This window comes from Coenobita brevimanus, chromosome 75 (assembly GCF_032717465.1).
Source record: "Coenobita brevimanus isolate Jiangsu-jjx chromosome 75, ASM3271746v2, whole genome shotgun sequence".
Lineage (NCBI taxonomy): Eukaryota > Metazoa > Arthropoda > Malacostraca > Decapoda > Coenobitidae > Coenobita > Coenobita brevimanus.
In genome coordinates this window covers 22,019,182-22,039,393 of record NC_137028.1, presented here as the reverse complement: position 1 = coordinate 22,039,393, position 20,212 = coordinate 22,019,182, and the positions used below count along the sequence as shown (strand labels likewise).

The 20,212-nt window shown below is 44.5% G+C and overlaps 1 protein-coding gene across 1 annotated transcript in view; it reads left to right on the top strand.

Annotated features, from left to right (window-relative positions):
• Positions 1-20,212, top strand: part of Taf5 (TATA-box binding protein associated factor 5) — a 255,487-nt gene that overhangs the window by 149,592 nt on the left and 85,683 nt on the right. The window contains exon 8 of the mRNA XM_080278918.1: positions 2,639-2,776. Coding sequence (XP_080135044.1) covers positions 2,639-2,776 — 138 coding nt within the window. The remainder of the gene's footprint in view (positions 1-2,638; positions 2,777-20,212) is intronic.

The following is a 20,212-nucleotide window of genomic DNA, read 5'->3' as shown; positions in this document are numbered from 1 at the left end:
CTTGACATTACCTTGCAGTTCTGCCCAGAACATTCCAGGACCTAGGAGAGAACACACACTTGCTGATGCAGTAATGCCTGTATTTTAACAATGCACAGTAACCATAATGACAAGAAGTAATTCCTAAGGTAAGATAGAATGAAAATTAAACAGACATACCAAACTCTCCAGAATGTTCCTAACATCTCCAGATGTAAACATTAGCTTAAACTACAACAAAACACTTAATTTCTAAGAGCTTCCCCTCATCGAGGGAGGTGGTGGCTGAACCAATAGAAAGGTGGCCTGCAGTCCTGATGGACCCAGCTTCGAACCCCCGCTGGGGCAGGGAGCAGTTTATTGATTGAATTTCATAGAAACTGACTTTACTGATCTACCATAGGACCCACTGACATGTCGTAAAAGTACCCCCGCTAATACCAATACACCAGTCCTGTATGAAACAGCCCTAGCATGTATTCAATATGGACGGTGGATGTTAGTGCTGAAGTGGTGACATGTGGAGGTGTATGGTATGCAGGAGGACTACTGGGCCCTGGGAGCTGGCTGTGAAGCCTATGCCCAGAATTGGACCAAAAAAAAAAAAAAAAAAAAAAAAATCCCCAGATATAAAACACTACCCTAACCCTACTAGCAGAACAATACTGTCAAAAAACAAGGAAGATTAAATCATGGAACATTGTCTACCTGCACATACCCAGCGATATCATTATTTCTTAATGAAAAAAATTACTTAACAATTATTTACAGGACACATGCCAGCCGTTAAGAGTCCACACCTGCTTTGAAGTAGATAGAACTACCTAAGCAGTGTTGTGAATCATGTACAGTTGATCTACTTGAAAACTTGGATGTGGATAAACTTACTTGTTTCATGGTTGGTTATTGGTCAGTACTGTATTTTGTGAATTAGTAACTGTCTTAATCATTTCATGTCTTTTCACATAAATCACAGTAGGTGTGGTTTGACATCATTATTAATACCCCCTCTTTTAGTATTCACAGTACACCAGATTTTAGTTAGTTGTACCAACAACACATCCTCTGTCATCCTGGTCACTAAACGAAAATTTGTGGAATGATGGCATCAGCCAGTGTGGATTTCAAGGCAGCTCAGGCCAGAGCATTCTTACTTCATGTGCTGGTTCACTAGCTAGAAGACGTACTGTGCTGTGTGACTTACTCTTCCCTGTCACCACCATCACCACCACCACCACCACCACTGAGTTCATCAACCATCATCACTATGTCCAAGAAGCCAGCCGCTACTTCATTAGCTATTCCAGATATGAAGAAATCAAGGCAATCGATCATGCTGGAGCAGAAACTCAAGATGGTGGATGCTCAGCATCGTGGCAGCTGTGCTTCGTGGTGGGCACCAGTTTGAAGCAGAAGGAGGGCGTGAGTGACATGAAATGGCACAAGTGACCTGATGTGGTGTGAGTGACGTGAGGCAGCGTGAGTGATGTGATGAGGCACAAGTGATGTGAGGTGGCGCAAGTGACGTGACTTAACGCGAATGGCGTGAGGCAGCAGGCAGTGTACTTGCACATACCATGTAGTAATGATACCATTCACCTCCTGACTTCAGTGCAGAAAATAACTGGCACTAAATTTATCATTCTGACATATGCTTTAATAATTATTAGTTAATAAAAGCATTTTCACCATTGTGTGTTTCTCTCAGGTACCAGAGTGCTTTATTCCATTAAAACAACACTTCAGTCTTGCATGAAAATGATTTTAGGCAGTCTCTCAAGGAACCTATCTCATGCTAAATCAGTGTTATACTGTATTATGTATTTATATATGTAGAGCCTTGTAAAACCAGAAACTAAATTTCCCTTAATAGCCAGTCATACTGGCACCTAATCTACACTGCCATCTGAAGAGAACTGAGAGCTTAACTTCAGTGGAGAGACGATTGGCCTAGATTATGCTGGGGCCATACTTAACTCCAATGTCACTTGCAGGGCATCCCAAACTCTTATTTCCAATATAATTTCATGGGCTGTTTCTTATTGACTTATCAGGTGTAGTAGAGCAAAGGCAGCTGTCAGCTTGCCTGTGGGTAATGTCAAGATAATTTGATCACAAGAAAATTTTTTTATTTATGGCAGTCATAGGTGACACTTTGCAATGCCTCAGGTGCATCTATGGTCTTCTGTCATAATCAACATTATTGTCATTGTTGTCATTGTTGTCATCAACAGCACTATCACCAAAGCAACAGCATAGGAAAAATTAAGTTTTGCATAATATTTTAAAGTACAGGTGGTCTACTTATGAATGGGTTACATTCTGAGAAACTGTTCCTAAGTGGAATTTTTCGTTAATCGAAAATGCATTTAATACACCTAAAGAACCAAACGTCATAGCCTAGTCAAACCTACCAAGCCTTTTGAGCGTGCTTAGAACAATTACACTAGCCTACAGTTAGGCAAAATCATTAATTCTAAGCTTATTTTATAATAAAGTGTTGAGTATTTCATGTAATTTATTGGATATTGTACTGAAAGTACAAATTCGTAAAGTCAAAAATTTGTAAGTCAACCGTTTGTAAGTAGGAGACCACATGTAGTTTGGTATTTCTGTAGTGTTAGCTTGTATTGCATGTTTTAATAAGAGGTTGTTTCAGATGATGTTTTGGTGCGAATGATGGATGAACGAACATCAGAACCAGTGCGTACTCTGCTGGGTCACTCTGGACCAGTGTATGCCTGCTGCTTCAGCCCCGACCGTAACTTGCTTATTACAAGCAGTGAGGATGGCACAAGTTAGTTCTGTACAACCTGTTTCACACAGTTTCTTATCTTTGTTATAATGTACTCAAATTTTTCCCTAAAATGTGAACATGCAGTTTTATAGATAACCACTAGCAACTAAATGAAAGTCAAAGAGCTACCTCTGACAGAATAGTGGCATCTGCCTATAGATAGATAGATAGAATTTTCATGTTGGTGAATGGGTAGAAACTAACTGAGTGAATAGTTTACTGCAGTTCCACTTTTAAGGAGAGAAATATGTAAGCACAATGTGGAGAACTTTCAATAAAATGCCAGTGAAATGGGCCATACATCCATTTTTTTGTCTTTCACGCTTTCAAAATTATGGGCTGCATCTTACATGTCTAATGATCTCGCACCCTTTATTAAAAAAAAAAAAAAAAAAAAAAAAAATCCATCCATCCAACCATCATCCAATCCTACGTTGCCCCATTAGGAGGTAGGAGCCTGGGGCTAGGCAGGTTGGTCCTGACATTTAAGATGAGAGTGACTAGCCTCATTCATCCCTGAGTGGCATTATGTGAGCAATAAACCCCAACCACCCCTTAGATATAAACCTTTACTGGCTTAATCTGATTGGAGCACCGTAATTACACACTAAACCACCAGGCGCCATAATTTGGTCATATGGTACCACCCAACGTAGTAAATGGTTTCCTGGTGTACAGCAAACCATTCAGCTTGTCGCTCAGTGTAGAGTCAGCCATAGGCAGAAGGAACTGGAAAGAATGAAAGAAAGAAGGACAAAAGGAGGAGTGTAAAGTCACCTGTAGGCAGAAGGATGAGGAAAGAATGAATTAAAGAAAGACAGAAGAGGAAGGAAGGAAAGGAGGGAGGAGAGGAAAGGGCAGACACCCGAGAGCAGCAATACATCGAGTGAGTGGATGGTGAGTACCCCCACCTACCTCATTTAAAAAAGAAAGAAAAAAAAATCATTTACTGCAGTAAAGAAGAAGAAAAGGGGTACTGTAGTCTTTGCCATGTGGATCTGTAAGCATATATATATATATATATATATATATACTGTATACACACACACACGGGCATACCCTGGTTTAACAGTGCAGTTGGTTAAGTAAAAACGCATAGCTAGGCAGCGTATCATATCTCAGGGTAGATTTAACATGTAAAGTACAGGGATGCATTTTTGAGCCTTGGGTTACCCCCCCAACCAAGTCCTAAACCCACCAAAATGAGTCCAAAAAAAAGTTTAGAGCTAATCTAAATGGCCTAACAGCTGTAAAAGAAGATAACCTAAGCCTAATACCAGTGCCCATCTTGCTTGTACTCAGTCAAGGTCACTGGAGAATGCTATCTGTAACTTGTATTCAAACTCAGTAGAGAAGAAGCAGCGACATGGTATACAGTACAGTCCCACCATCAGACGGTCCCAGGACAATTAAATAAACATCTGTTATGCATAATAATGATGTATGAATGACACAATCGTCGAACATGCGAATTGTTCTGATGGTGAATTGTTGTTGTTTTGACAGGGAATTTTCTTGACGGGGAATGCGATCGATGATGCGATCGGGGTAGCCTGTTCAAAGGCCTCTCTTCATGTTGTTTTTGTTACTGTTCTGGTTGCTGAGCTTCTTTATTTTCTTCTTTCTTATTTTCCAACATTTACTTAGAAATTCCTTTGTATTTTCAAAGCATTTTCCCTTGAATAGCCCGAATGTAAACACATAATTTATAGATTGATAATGCAATGGGGATAGCCTGTTCAAAAGCCCCTCTCCATGTTGTTTTTGTTACTGTTCTGGTTGCTGAGCTCTTTTATTTTCTTCTCACTTATTTTCCAGCATTTATTTAGAATTTCCTTTGTATTTTCAAAGCGTTTTACCTTGTATAGCCTGAATGTAAACACATGATTTATTGATGTCACAGTTTTCATCAGTGCATGAAATATGTTCTCTCTTAACCCTAGAGTACTGAACTTGGGTATAACATACTCGATGCGTATGACGTCATTCACGTTACACAGTGATCCCGCCAAGCCAGTGTGCTGGGACCCTCAGTGCCCTCAGGGTTCCCCGAGTGCTCGAGGAGGTAGGTTACGTCGTGCTGCTGCTTGGCTGGGAATTGTCCATAGTGGTGGGTTTGGGTTTAGTGTACCTGAGTTCAGTGATAACCAACCATTGACCTCTATCTACTGTACAGTACATCCCCCTAGTACGCGAGTATAAGGGCGGCAGAGGACATTGCGTACTAGGAATTCACGTACTGTGAATACATAAACTTATGGGAAAAATTACACATGGGTGGCACCCCACCCCTCTTCATGGGCAACCCTTGAGATGCCTTTCGGACCTAAGTATTGTACTATACAGGGAAACTGTCTAAGACGTATTACCTAAGGTAAAGTAAACCAACAAGATTATGGCTTTACTAGGTTAATCAACAAGGATATGGCTTAACCAACAAGAATATGGCAGCTCACCTTTACTCAAGAGGACAGCAGGCATGATGGAGGTAAGAAGAGGATCCGAGGCAGGATGAGGCACCTAGCGTGCATCTCCTGCATCACCCACCACACCACACGACACACCACCTTCCTCACCACTTTCATCACCAGCACTTTCGACACTTTCAGTAGATGATGCATTCACTTCGTTCATAAACCCTTCAAAATCTATTTCTGACACCTCAGACATTGAATCAGTCTCTTGATCCTGATTAGGATATGGCTCTTCTGATGTTGAAGGGAGTGATTCCTCACTTTGTTCAGGCCGAAGGTAACGGGTGGTGAGTGTTTGCTTCTGTCTGTTTACTTCCTGGTTATACTTGTTGGTGTAGTAGCTAAGGTTTTGTCCAGTGAAGACATCACCTCCTCCACTCACAACTGAGAGCGTTCGATGTCCTTGAATTTTTCCTTGAATTTATCAAGGGCACACAGTACCCGGCTAATCTCCATCATGGACAAATCTTCACTCTCCATCACTGGTGTTGCTGCCTTTTCTGCTGCTATCTCCTGCTCTGCGTCAGCCTCGTCCACTTTCTGCACGTTTTCCTGGGGATTCTGCTCTGCTTCTGCCAAATGTAAACCCCTGATCTCCAGCAAGACGGCCTGAAACCTGGGCACAGCTTGTGCACTTGTGTGAGTGGCTGCCTCAGCAGCGGCCAGGGACTGAAAGCCACTTTCTGGTGTGATTTCATACAGGTGCGGTAAGAGGAGGCGCCAAGCATGGTTAATTGTAGCAGTGGTTATATCTGCCCAAGAGGACAACAAGAGAGTGATGGCATCCTTGAGGTTGGTTGACCGCCAAAAAGCCATAATAGTCTTCTCAGGGGTTGAAGTTGGTTGTCCGGGTGCTGTGCGTGGTGAGGATGAAGTGGGTGAAGAGTCCAAACCATCCTCGGCATCCATGACATCACTCCCAACTGTGTTCAATTCAAGAATTGCCTGCAGTTCCTCACAGCTGTCGGTCTTGCTGCAGAGGTGATCGTAGAGGCTTTGGTGGTATAACTGCTTGACCATTGCAATCAACGCCTGGTCTAGCGGTTGGATGAGAGAGGTCGTTCTTGGGGGTAGAAGAACGATATTGCATTCCTTGCTGAGGTCTGCTAGCCAGGTTGGATGACTTGGGGCATTGTCAAGGATGAGAAGCACCTTGAAGGGGATGCCAAGTTCCCGGGATTTTGCCTTGGCATCAGGGATGAAATTCTGTAACAGCCACTCAGAAATGATGCTACTCATCATCTAACCATTGGAGTTGCTGTACCAGTATACCCCGCTCTCATCCATGCAGCGCAGATTCTTGTAACATCTGGGGTGTGCTGTGGTATGCACCACAACAGACCGCATCTTGTGTGAGCCTGATAAGTTCAGGGGAACATGACTTTTATCTTGCTCTTGTCGATTTTTCTGCCCCAGGCCTGGTGCTGGTGCTTACTAACATAAGTACACTTTGGCATAGCCTTGTAGTTTAGGACTGTTTCATCAGTGTTATAAATTTGGTCCCTGCTGTAGCTGCCCTCATCAGTTATCCCCTTTGGGATGGGTGGATTATCCCTGGCCGCCATTTCATCCGATGATGCACGCTCCCCCATGAGGCGAATGTGACAAACCTCCTTCCGCTTCAGAAAGTGGCAAAACCATCCCATGAAGGCTTTAAATGGTTTCTTTACAGCAAGCTTCAGAGCTGCAGCTTTGTAGAAAATCTTGGCCTGGTCCCTGTTGTAGTGCCCATTCAGTGGAATTCTTTACTTCTTCTTCCTCAGGATAAATGTAGCCAGGTACCGCTCCATAAGAATTATAGCCTGGTTGGTCAGCCTGCTTCTCCCGTCCATGTCGCCATCCCATATGTCTTCACAGTCTTCTTTTTGGGCTCCCTGTTAGCCCATATAGTTCACATGGACGATTCTGCCAAGCCTAGTTTCTTGCCAATGGCCGTGTTACCCTTCCCAGTCTCCTTCTTCCTAATGACTTGCATCTTCATGGCATGGGTGATGCACTTCTTCCTGGAGGAAGGAGCAGACATCCTGGCTCACAAAAAAATAGCTTCAGAGTACATGGGGACGTACAGTCTCAAGCAAAAATAGAGTGACTGGCTCGACGAGCAGGTTGGTGTATGTGGCACCGCTGCACCCCCAGTTTCAACCCCTCCTCTCCCCCTCCCTCGGTCCCATTCATTTGTATATCCTCCACCCTCCCCACAATCAACTGGAAGAGAGTCAGCCTACTCGCATTGTCTCAACCACTCTTCCATCATCCATCTGTTTTGGGAAATAATGATTTTGTTATGATAACGAATAAAAAGATATTACACAGTGTTTTACTCCATAATACAGTTATACGCCACGATCTGAACATAGGGTGATATGAAATAATAATATATTCATATGACAGTGAGGTCTGTAATCATATAGTTTATCATTTTGACAGTAGTATCCAGTCAGCGTGTAACATTAAACAGTCGGAAGCTATAAGTAGATGTTTGTAGTGGTCAGTGGTGTGCTCGTTCCTTTACTCGATGTAATCACTGTTACTTTACAAACTCTGTTATAGGTCATTACCATTAGTTACTATTAATACCTCATGTATGATAATACCATAGTGTTGATGATAAGTAAAACACATGATCAGTAATATCTTGGTTATTGATGTCTTAATACATGATATCGGATAACGTCGGTCAACAGGGACTGGATGACAGCTTGTTTGATGGTTAAACCGCCGAAGCTGGTTAAACCGAGGCCATGACATGCTTGCTGGCATTACCAAAGGTCAGTCAATATTTAGATGCCATTCATTGCTGCTGACAGTATGATAAGTATCAAGGTCAATTTCATACACAGGACAGCCAACAGTAGAGTGAGCCGCGTGGTGTGCTGACCGCGCGCACACCATTCAGCCAGGGCCAGATTACCAGGTATAGGCAAAATGGACAACTGCCTACCAAGCCACAGCCTGTCACAGGCCATCCAGACTTCCAGAGCGGAATAAATATACACTCTGGGCGTCCAGATAAGTGTCATTACCCATCAGGCCATCAAAAAAGGCCATTATAGGTCATGCCAAAATTTCACTGGAAATAATGGATAAAAGAGATCTATAGGTTGCAGGCCAACAGTCTGCATTGCCCAACAGGCCACAGCATGGCTAATCTGGCACTGCATACAGCCAACCCCCTCCACTCCTTGCCTCAGCCACTAATCGCCACTCACCCCAGCAAGAGACCCGCCACCACCTGATAACAGTATCAGGAATATAACCTTGCCTTATAAAGTTATAACTGCAATAGGGTGTAGTTTGCGATTCACACGTTATAACACGACGTATTTCGAAAAAGGTGACCATTAACTAAATTGGCCGAATGGGTGATCTGCATAGTAACCAAACTTGTCTCGATTGCAACTTACGTTAATCAACATTATCGTGCCATACAACATAATTCAGTTTATTCGTTTTCAACGAAAACATTTACAACAGAGGTTTGACGAGTTACAGTTCACACTGGTCAGTGTTACTTTTAGCAATGTAGCAGACATATCGGTCAGGTTAACCTTATGATTATTTGCTCTCCAATTTGTGTCCCATGTCTGTTACTACTTTCCTCTATCTCTGTGTGGCCATGGTTTTTCCCATTAACTATCGTCAGCTGAAACATCAATTGCCTCAGAGAGGGAAGGATGTTAAAATGGGCAAACGGTTTTGGTTACACAAATATTTAATAAGGAAGACTAACTGACTACCAGTTATTTAAGAACACATTTTAAAACGATATGAAACAGTGGGGTCAGACTCTGGTTTTATATGATACTGGAATGTTGTGGGTAACTGGGGGAGTGATAAGGTAACCCCTGTCAACACCGAGTAGGACCACCCACCACCTTTGCTATCGCCCTGTTCCAGTTGCCCTACAATAACATGTGGTATAGTGACAACTGTGAATATTTTACTAGAGACCTGGTGTTTTAGCCTGACTTACCTTGCAGAGTTAAAGGCTAAGTTCAAACTAATGTATTATAATCCGCTATTGCACCGCATATCTGATTAAATATCAATTCGAAAATATGGTCTAACTAGTCCTGATCATTAAATGTTTATTTGCCATATCATTAAACTATAAATATCCCTATTATACGGTGCAGTGGACAATATTGTAATGCACACTTCATAGTGCTAATAAAGACGTGTTTATGAGCATTGGTGGAAACACACACACACACACATACACACACACACACACACACACACACACACACACACACACACACACACACACACACACACACACACACTATCCACCCCGGCAAAGCCATCGACCCCGGGCCCGTCTCCCCATCCTCATGTCCCCACCACAACGTGTGACGGCCAGCTCCAACCCCCCCCCCCCACTTCCTCACCACCGACAGCTACAAACATCCACTTATAGCTTCCGACTGTTTAATGTTACACATTGACTGGATACAACCATCAAAATGATAAACTATATGATTACAGACCTCACTGTCATATGAATATATTACAATTTTATATCACCCTGCATTCAGATCGTGGTGTATAAATAACTGTATTATGGAGTAAAACAGTGTGTAATATCTTTTTATTTGTTATCATAACAAAACCATTATTTCCCAAGACAGATGGATGATGGAAGAGTGGTTGAGACAATGAGAGTAGGCTGACTCTCTTCCAGTTGATTCTGGGGAAGGTGGAGGATATACAAATGAATGGGACCGAGGGAGGGGGGAGGGAAGGGGTTGAAACTGGGGGTGCTGTGGTGCTACATAGACCAACCTGTTTGTCGAGCCGGTCGCTCTATTTTTGCTGGAGACTGTACCTGGAACATCAAGTGTACCCTCTGTGCGCGTGTTTCCTTTGCTGGGACTTTCACCTCACCACCCTCCAAGCAGTGCATATGGGCATCACGTGACGAGTGCGCAGCATCTACATCACAAGGTGAGTGGAATGTAAGTAACCGTTATCGCTTCTTGGGGGGGGCAATGTTGCGTACTCAGGGTAACCCCAGATTTGGGTGACTCTTTGCTGCCCGTCTCGCTTACAAGGAGTTCAGTTTGCCTACTAATAAAAAATACACTAAAATTAAAAAAAAAATAGGTCCTCACGTACAAGGGGGATCGCGTACTCGGAACTCGCATACTGTGGGGATGTACTGTATCTACAGTATCTATTGCCAGATGCCTTAATGCAGTACGGGGTGGCCACAAACAAATCGCCTCCATGTCGCCCTGTACCTTGCCATTTCATTGCCCTGCTTCCAACTCACACCCGTCTCTCTCATATACCTCTCCACTCCATCCCTCCATCTCATCCTCGGCCTCCCCCTCCCTCTCCCCCCCTCCACCTCACTCACATACACTCTCCTCATCAGTCTCTCACCAGTGACATCTATCTATCTATTGCCAGACACCTCAATCCCGTTTGGGGTGGCCACAAACAAATCGCCTCCACGTCGCCCTGTCCCCTGCCATTTCACTGCCCTGCTCCCAACTCACACCCCCCTCTCTCATATACCTCTCCACCCCATCCCTCGATCTCATCCTCGGCCTCCCCCTCCCTCTCCCCCCCTCCATCTCACTCACATACACTCTCTTCGTCAGTCTTTCACCCTCCATCCTCTCCACATGGCCAAACCACCTCAGTGTATTCCTCCTAACACTTCCTATCACATCCACATCCACACCACAACGCTTTTTTATATCCTCATTCGTCAGCCTCTCTCTCCATGTGAATCCACAGGCTCCTCTTAAATAACTCATTTCCACTGCTCTCACTCTTGACTTGTGTCCTTCCAACAACGTCCAAGCTTCACTTCCATACATTAGAGTTGGTATCACAATACTGTCATGTACTAACTTTTTCACATCCATGCTCACTTCCCTGTTTCTTGTCACTGCTTTCAAGGAACCAGCAACCTTTCTTCCTTGTTGTACCCTTTCAAGCACTTCACCCTCCAAACCTCCATCCTTACTCATCACACTACCCAAGTACTTAAACGTACTCACATTTTCCAGTTCTTCACCATCCAGCCTTGCTGTACATTCACTGGCTTCACCTGTCTCAAAGACCATCACTTTACTCTTCCCTACATTCACCTTTAGATTCCGTTTCTTACACACTCTCCCAAACTCATTCACCAAGCCTTGCAGCTCCCCTTCATCTTCACTCAACAACACAGTATCATCTGGAAACAACAGTACAGGGAGTTTCCAAACACTACCCTCTCTCACCAGGGCCACTCCAACATCCACTACCCTACCTTGTACCTCTTTTATTACCCCATCCATGTACAGATTGAACAACCATGGAGACATGACACATCCCTGTTTCAACCCAACCTACAAAGAGAAAAATTCACTCAGTTCACCATCCACCCGCACTGCAGCCTTAACATCGTCATACATACTGTTCACAGCATTCAGCAACTTCCCATCTGCTCCATATTTTCTTAATACTTTCCACAATTCATGGTTATCCACCCTGTCATATATTTTCTCTAAATCCATGAAAGCCGTATACAACTTCTTTCCCTTCTCTAGAAACTTTTCCACTAAAGATCTAAGAATGAATATCTGATCTACACAACCTCTTCCCTTCCTAAAGCCTCCCTGTTCTTCTCCAACTAATTCCTTTGTTCCTTCTCTAACTCTGTCAATAAGTATCCTACCGTACACTTTTCCTATTATACTAAGAAGACAAATGTCCCTGTGATTACCACACACTTCTTTTTCCCCTTTTCCTTTGTACAAGGGAATAATTATACCTGACTTCCAATCCTCCGGGACTCTACCTTCCTCCCAGGCCAATCTGCACATTTTCCACATCCATTCTACTACTATCTCTCCCCCATGCTTCAGCATTTCACCACACACTCCATCAATTCCTGAGGCTTTCCCCAATTTAACTTTCTTCATTGCTTCCACAACTTCTATCCTACTGATTTCTTCATGTCTTCTCACCTCCCTTCTTCCCCCTGCCATTCCCCAGCCACTTATACTCGCATTACTTCCATCCTCTATGTTCAACAATTCTTTAAAGTGTTCTCTCCATCTGCTCACTTTTTCTCCCTACTCCACTAGTAATCTACCATTTTTATCTTTCACTCCCCTGCTAACTTCACTGCCACCATGTCTTACTCTTTTCACCTCTTTCCAGAACATTTTCGTACAGTCCCTCCACTTTACACTCAAATTCCTTCCAAATTCCTCATCCACTCTCTTCTTACTCTCTCTTACTAATCTTTTCACCTCTCTCTTTCTTTCTACATATAACTCTCTCTTCCGCCTCTCAACTTCTTCAACGCCCCTGTTTCTCATCCATTCATTGTATGCTTTCTTCTTTTGTGCCACAGCCTGTCTCACCTCTTCATTCTACCACGTTGTTCCTTGCACCCCCCTCCGTCTTCTCTTCATCCCACACACCACATCACATGCTGCACATATTTCTTCTGTAAATATCCTACACACACCTTCCACGTCTCCCATCTGCTCCAATTCATATTTGCCCAATCGTTCCTCCACTTCTCTCTTATACTCTGCCTTTTTCTCATCCTCTTGTAACCTTTCCACTCTCCTTGCAACTACTCCTTCCTCTCGTCTTTCCCTTCTTCTGTTCTTCCATCTTACTTGGATCCTAATTCTGGGCACCACCAAGTAGTGGTCAGAAAGTCCACTCCCCCAACCTCTATAAGCTCTTGCATCCATTACACATCTTCGCATCCTTTCATCCAGACACACATATAATCAATCATTGCCTTCCTTTCATTCAGTTCACCACCCACCCTTCTCATCACTCGCCATGTATACCTGTGGATCATTTTATGCCTGAAGAGGGTATTGGCTATCACCAACCCCCTCCCACTCTATTGTCCACTAACGCACTGCCATTCTCATCTATCTCAGCAGGCACACCCCACTCACCAACTATTCCATCCACCTTCACATTCCCTACTTTACCATTCATATCACCGATCAAAAACACTCTCTCATTCCTTCCAAACTTTTCCATGCACACTTCCACATTTGTCCAGAACTCTTCTCTCACTCTTCTAGTACGATCTTGCGTTGGCGCATACACACACACAATCGCCCACATTTGTATTCCAACTTTCAACTTTACCCACACAATCCTTGACCCAACTGATCCATACTGTCTTATGCTCTTCTTCCATCTTTTACTCACAACTATACATACTCCTTCCTATTGCCCTCTCATTCTTACCTTCTCCTGCACATATACTCCATCCATACTCCCATTCTCTCACACTTTCTCCTCTCCATTTTGTTTCAGTTATTCCACATACATCCACTTTCGCACCCTCAAGCACCTGGACAATCTCTCTCTCTTTCACCTCATCATTCGCTCCTCTTACATTCCATGTACCCATTACCAAGTCCTTTGTCCAGTCCTGGGTCGTCATCGTTTGGTCAGTCCTTGTCCGAGGCTTCTTCTTTGTTTTTTTAGTTAGTTGGTTTCCTGGGAGGGGCACAAACCCTCCCAGATACTTATACTTGCATTATTTCCATCCTCTATGTTCAACAATTCCTTAAAGTGTTCTCTTCATCTGCTCACTTTTTCTCCCTTCTCCACCAGCAATCTACCATTTTTATCTTTCACTCTCCTACTAACTTCTCTGCCACCCTGTTTTACTCTTTTCACCTCTTTCCAGAACATTTTCTTACAGTCCCTCCACTTTACACTCAGATTCCTTCCAAATTCCTCATCCACTCTCTTCTTACTCTCTCTTACTAATCTTTTCACTTCTCTCTTTCTTTCTACATATAACCCTCTCTTCTGCCTCTCAACTTCTTCCACACCCCTATTTCTCATCCATTCATTGTATGCTTTCTTCTTTTGTGCCACAGCCTGTCTCACCTCTTCATTCCACCACACTGTTCCTTGCACACCCCTCCGTCTTCTCTTCATCCCACACACCACATCACATGCTGCACATATTTCTTCTGTAAATATCCTGCACACACCTTCCACGTCCCCCATCTGCTGCAGTTCATATTTGCCCAATCATTCCTCCACTTCTCTCTTATACTCTGCCTTTTTCTCATCCTCTTGTAACCTTTCCACTCTCCTTACAAATACTCCTTCTTCCCGTCCCTCCCTTCTATTTCTCCATCCTAATTGGACCTTGATTTTGGCCACCACCAAGTAGTGGTCAGAAAGTCCACTCCCCCAACCTCTATAAGCTCTTGCATCCATTACACATTTTCGCATCCTTTCATCCACACACACATAATCAGTCATTGCCTTCCTTTCATTCAGTTCACCACCCACCCTTCTCATCACTCACCATGTATACCTGTGGATCATCTTGTGCCTGAAGAGGGTATTGGCTATCACCAACCCCCTCCCATCACAAATGTCCACTAACGCACTGCCATTCTCATCTATCTCAGCAGGCACACCCCACTCACCAACTATTCCATCCACCTTCACATTCCCTACTTTACCATTCATATCACCTATCAAAAACACTCTCTCATTCCTTCCAAACTTTTCCATGCACACTTCCACATTTGTCCAGAACTCTTCTCTCACACTGCTTGCCTGATCTTGCGTTGGCGCATACACACACACAATCTCCCACATTTGTATTCCAACTTTCAATCTTACCCACACAATCCTTGACCCAACTGATCCATACTCTCTTATGGTCTTCTTCCATCTTTTACTCACAAATATACATACTCCTTCTTTGCCCTCTCATTCTCACCTATTCCTGCACGTATACCCCAACCATACACCCATTCTCTCACACTCTCACCTCTCTATTTCGTGTCAGTTATTCCGCATACATCAAGTTTTGCACCCTCAAGCACCTGGACAATCTCTCTCTCTTTCACCTCATCATTCGCTCCCCTTACATTCCAAGTTCTGATAACCATGTCCTTTGTCCGGTCCTTGGTTGTCATCTTTTGGTCAGTCCTTGTCTGAGGCTTATTGTTTGGCTTTTTAGTTAGTTGTTTTCAGAGGAGGGGCACTAACCCTCCGCCAACCCTTTTAGTCGCCTTTTACGAGAAGCAGGGATACTGTGGGAGTATTCTTGAAAAACCCCCCTACCCCCAGGGGGTAAGGTTTTCATAATTATTAATATTTATTTAAGATTATTATTATGTATTCCATGAGAGAGTAGATGACAGTTTAATGGTCAAATATGAAATATTCATTGCACAGTTGCCTAGTTGTCCACATTGTTTTGTATCTTGTCCAGTGTATGAGAATCCATACCCCAAATGATAGTGTTCACTCCACCTATGACTAAAACATTATTTAAGTCAAAAAACAGTTTATAAATCAACCCTAACAAAAAATTGAAGTCTAAAATATCATCAGAATCAGTAAAAAAAATAAAAACCCGTCACAAACTTGGGGGTAGGCCTACAATAGGTGGGGTAAGGTGGTATTTCTACCCCCACTACCCCCATCACTATTCCGGGATATCTCATCTAGGGATATCGTAAATCGGGGTATGACACTATAAATATATATTACACCAACCACTCAGTGTAATGCTGCTCACAGGTGACTGCCTTTTCCTCCCTTCCTTCTTTCCTTCCTTCCTTGTCTGTTTTTATTGTCGTCATTCATTCCTCGTCCTTTTGTCTATGGGTGACTACACTGAGTGACAAGCCAAATGGTTTCCTGTACACATGGAAACCATTTACTACGCTGGGTAGGAACCATATAACCAGACAGTTTATGGTGCATGATGGTTAAGTGGGTAATAATGCTCTCTGATGGGATTGAGCCCTTGCAGGTTTATATCCAAGAGGTGGTTGAAGTTTATTGCTCACGTAATGCCACTCAGGGATGAGTGAGACTGGCCACATTCCTCTTAAATGTTAGGATCAACTTGCCTAGGCCTGGGCTCCTATGCCCCTCATGGGGCAACACAGGATTAGATGATGATTGAATGAAATATGTATCTACATATATACGAGGGCTGTTCAAAATGTATCTGACCTTTGGCTGGGAAAAATAGAAATATTCACCTGGCAGTCTGAAACTCTAATCCCCTCCAAAGTAGTCTCCTTGGGACTGCACACACTTCTCCCAGCAGTCCTGCCATGGTTGGAAGCATTTCTGGAATTCATTTTTGTGAATGGAGTACAGCTGGGTCGTTGCATTCTGAATAATGTCTTCTCGTGACTCAAATCGGGCCCCTTTCAGCGGCATTTTCAGCTTGGGGAACAGCCAAAAATCAAAAGGAGCCATGTTGGGAGAGTAGGGAGCCTGATAAACCACAGGAATGTTGTGTTTGGCCAAGAATGTTTGAATCAGATGCAAGGAATGAACTGGTGCATTGTCATGATGCAGCTGCTGAGTTCCTGCTGCCTGTATGTCAGATCTCTTGCGCTGCTACTTGCGGGGAAGGCTACTTGATCAGAAGTTTTCATTGGCTATCATCATCATGGGAATGTCCAGTATGACCGTGTTGGACCGGGGGTGATCGTGCTAGAGTTGAACTCTGCGGATTTCGCCCACTTCTCGGAGCTCTGTGCGTGTTATGCTAACACACTCGTGTTGCAGTAATTAAATTGTATTAAATAATACTAATTATTTGCTCTCCGTGCTGGACCTGAATCGTGCTGGACTAACGCGTGTTGGACGCGATGGTACTGTATATATATACAGTAATCACTCTAATATCCGGACGCCCAATAACCGAACATCCCCACTAACCGAACCTTATCGTCCTGGGATCAAACATTCCCAAAATGGTCCGAAAATCCAAAAAAATTGGAAAAAAAACCAATTTTTTGCCGTCCGTAATTTGAAGTTGCCGCGCGCGCCGCGTGAGAGCATTGTTTTGGTTCGTCATTCCTCCGACGTCCGATAGAGCGCCGCTGCATCCTCCCCACTTCCCGCCTGTCTCTCACCGCGACTGGACCTGCGCTCTTCGTAATGGCTGCCCACGTGCTCGCTTTTGTGGTGGTGCCGTACTTGCTGCAAGGCCTCCTGCTGCTCTCTGCCCTACTCTTAGTGTGTGTGATGATGGCCCCGCCTCCTGAGAAAAGGAAGAGAGTGGTGTTGACTCTGGAGAAGAAACGGGAGATATTGGAGAAGGTTGATGCGGGTTGGTCTTCCTCTCGCATTCTCCGCGAGTTCAACCTGGCCCGGTCGACTTTATTTGATATCAAGCGTTCCCGAGACAAGCTCATGCAGTACACGGCTGACTTCTCGTCGAGAAGCAAACGCAACGTGGAGAGGAAGGTTATGTTTACTCCCAAGTATGCAGAGATCGACCGCTCCACGTTGATTTGGTATCGACAGCAACGTGCAGCTGGTGTGATGGTACGTGGAACGGAGCTGAAGGCTGCTGCTGAGAAGTTTGCAAGGCTTCACGACGCCCTAGACTTCAAGGCATCCGAGGGTTGGCTCTTCGCGTTCAAGTTGCGACATGGCCTTACTAACCGTAAAGCACATGGCGAAGCATTGGACGCTAACGAGGATGGAGTGGACGAGTTTCGGCACAAGGTGAAAGGCTTGATCGACAGGGAGGGCCTCACTCTCGGTCAAGTCTATAACGCTGACGAAACTGGCCTATTCTATCGCTCGGTGCCAACGAACACTCTCGCCGATGAGACGGAGAAGCGTGTACCTGGCCGCAAGCTTTCTAAGGAACGGATATCTGCTTTGTGTTGTGCCAATGCTAACGGCATGCACCGGCTTAAGCCCGTTATTGTTGGCCGTGCAAAGCAGCCTCGGTGCCTTCGTGGGGTGATGGATGTCCTTCCTGTCGTATGGTACCATTCTTTGAAAGCATGGTTCACAGCTGTGATTTTCAAAGACTGGTTTCACCATCACTTCGTCAAGGAGGTCATACATTACCAGACGAAGACACTGGGAATTCCTCGCGACCAGGTAAAGGCTCTCCTTCTCCTCGACAATGCACCTGCCCACCCGTGCGACAAGGACTTGGTTGCTGAGAATGGCCGTATTAGGTGCATGTTTCTGCCACCTAATACGACTGCTCTCATTCAACCAATGGACCAAGGAGTGATCGTGGCAACAAAGCGCCTGTACCGTCGGAAGTTCCTGGACGAGGTGATGGTGGTTCTCGAGGACGAGGACGAGCGCAGGGAAGGACGTGACACTCGAGGCAAGCGGACTTTGGAAAACCTTCGCCGCTACAACATCAAGTCTGCGCTGTACAACTGGGCTAGTGCATGGAAGGAAGTCCCTGTGAAAACTCTTGAAAATGGTTGGTCTCGTCTGCTTCTCGGAACAGATGTGGAGTACGATTTCCTAGGGTTTGACGTGGATGACTTCCATGCACGGCTACGTACGCACGGCGACGATGTTGATGTGGACGATGTTCGTGAGTGGTTGGACGACGACGAGGGCGATCCTGGGTATCAGACGTTGTCTGATATCGAGATCGCGTCTTCGGTTGCTGGTGTCAGTCCCGAACTTGAAGATTCCGACGACGAAGGCGATGATGATGCAGACTCCGCCCAGCAGGACACTACTCCAGCCATCCCCAAGCTGAGCGCACTCCGGGAACATCTAGAGTTCGTCCTAGACTACCTGGAACACCCGGACTGCGACAGGGAGATGGGGCCCTTGGGACTCGTGGAGGAAGTGCGTGCTTTCCGGCAGCGCATCATCAATCGCCAGAATCGTCGGTCCTTGCGTCAGTCAACGATTGACAGTTTTTCAGGCCCGTGACCCCCGCTGTGCCAAGCCCTGGTTCCACTCCGTTGCCTCCCCAAGACAGGCCCTCATGCTCCGAGCCACAGCCCAGCACATCAGCTACAGTGGAGTCACCGCTCGACGTGAGTTTGCGGCTGTCTTCAGAGTCTTCTGTAGTCGGTACGCCATCACCACTACCCACCGATGCACCCCTTGGACGCCTGCCAGTGATACTCTCGGGCTCTGACAGTGAATAAACAGCAAGAACTTCTCCACTAGACCACACGGGAATTTTGAGTGTTGTGCAGTGAAAAAACGGTGTGTTGTGTTAAGGTTTTCAAGTTGGGAGAAAAGACTAAGTAGAAAAGAAATTTAACGTAACTAACCTTCTTTGTTTTGGCTTTGGAAACTTAAAAAAACTTGGGAAAAGTTAATGTGCAACACTTAAATTTAATGGAACATTATTTGGACTAAAGTGAACACTGTGAAAAGAACGGACTTCTGTGTGTTAGTGACTAAGTTCAGTGCAAGACTTCAGGAAGAGTGTAGTGCAAGTGCTTCAGGAAATCGTTCTTACTGTCAGAGTCCGAGAGGAGGCGGTTATTCATCGAGGTGGCCAGGGACTTGCTGTAAGTAGCCAAAATGTTTCATGTTGTACTATTTTCCATACTATATTTACCAGAATGTTTCATATTGTATTTTTTCCCATACTATACTTACCAGAAAGTGTCATACTGTACTTCTTTCCATACTAAACTTACCTCATGCATGTGCAGTAGGAATGTGTTTTTCAGAGTTCGGTTAGGTTCGGTTAGGTTAGGTTCGGTTAGAGTCCATAAGTACCAGAATGTTTATTAATGTATGAACATACTTCTAAACCCACATTTTATGTGTCTATTGCATTTATTTCAGTCATTTATGTGCCTTATTGGTGTGATTTGGGTGTTAAATAGGTGCTATGCATGTCCGGAGGGAGTTGTATAGGTGTTTCTCTGTGTTAGGGTCCGTAAGTACAAGTCCATAAGCTGGGGCCCAATATCCGGACAAAACCAATATCCGAACCTACCGATGGCTCTATTGATCCGGATATTGGAGTGATTACTGTATATATATATATATATATATATATATGTACACAGTACAATCCCAGCTATCCGGTATCCAGACAAACGGAATACTCAGAACAACGGGAAAATTCAAGGGCTGGTAAAAATGTCAGTAAGTTATAACTGTGCGCCAATTTGAATGGACCGCCAAACCGCCGTTTGATTGTGTCACTCGAGGCTGGGGGAAGTCAGACAAA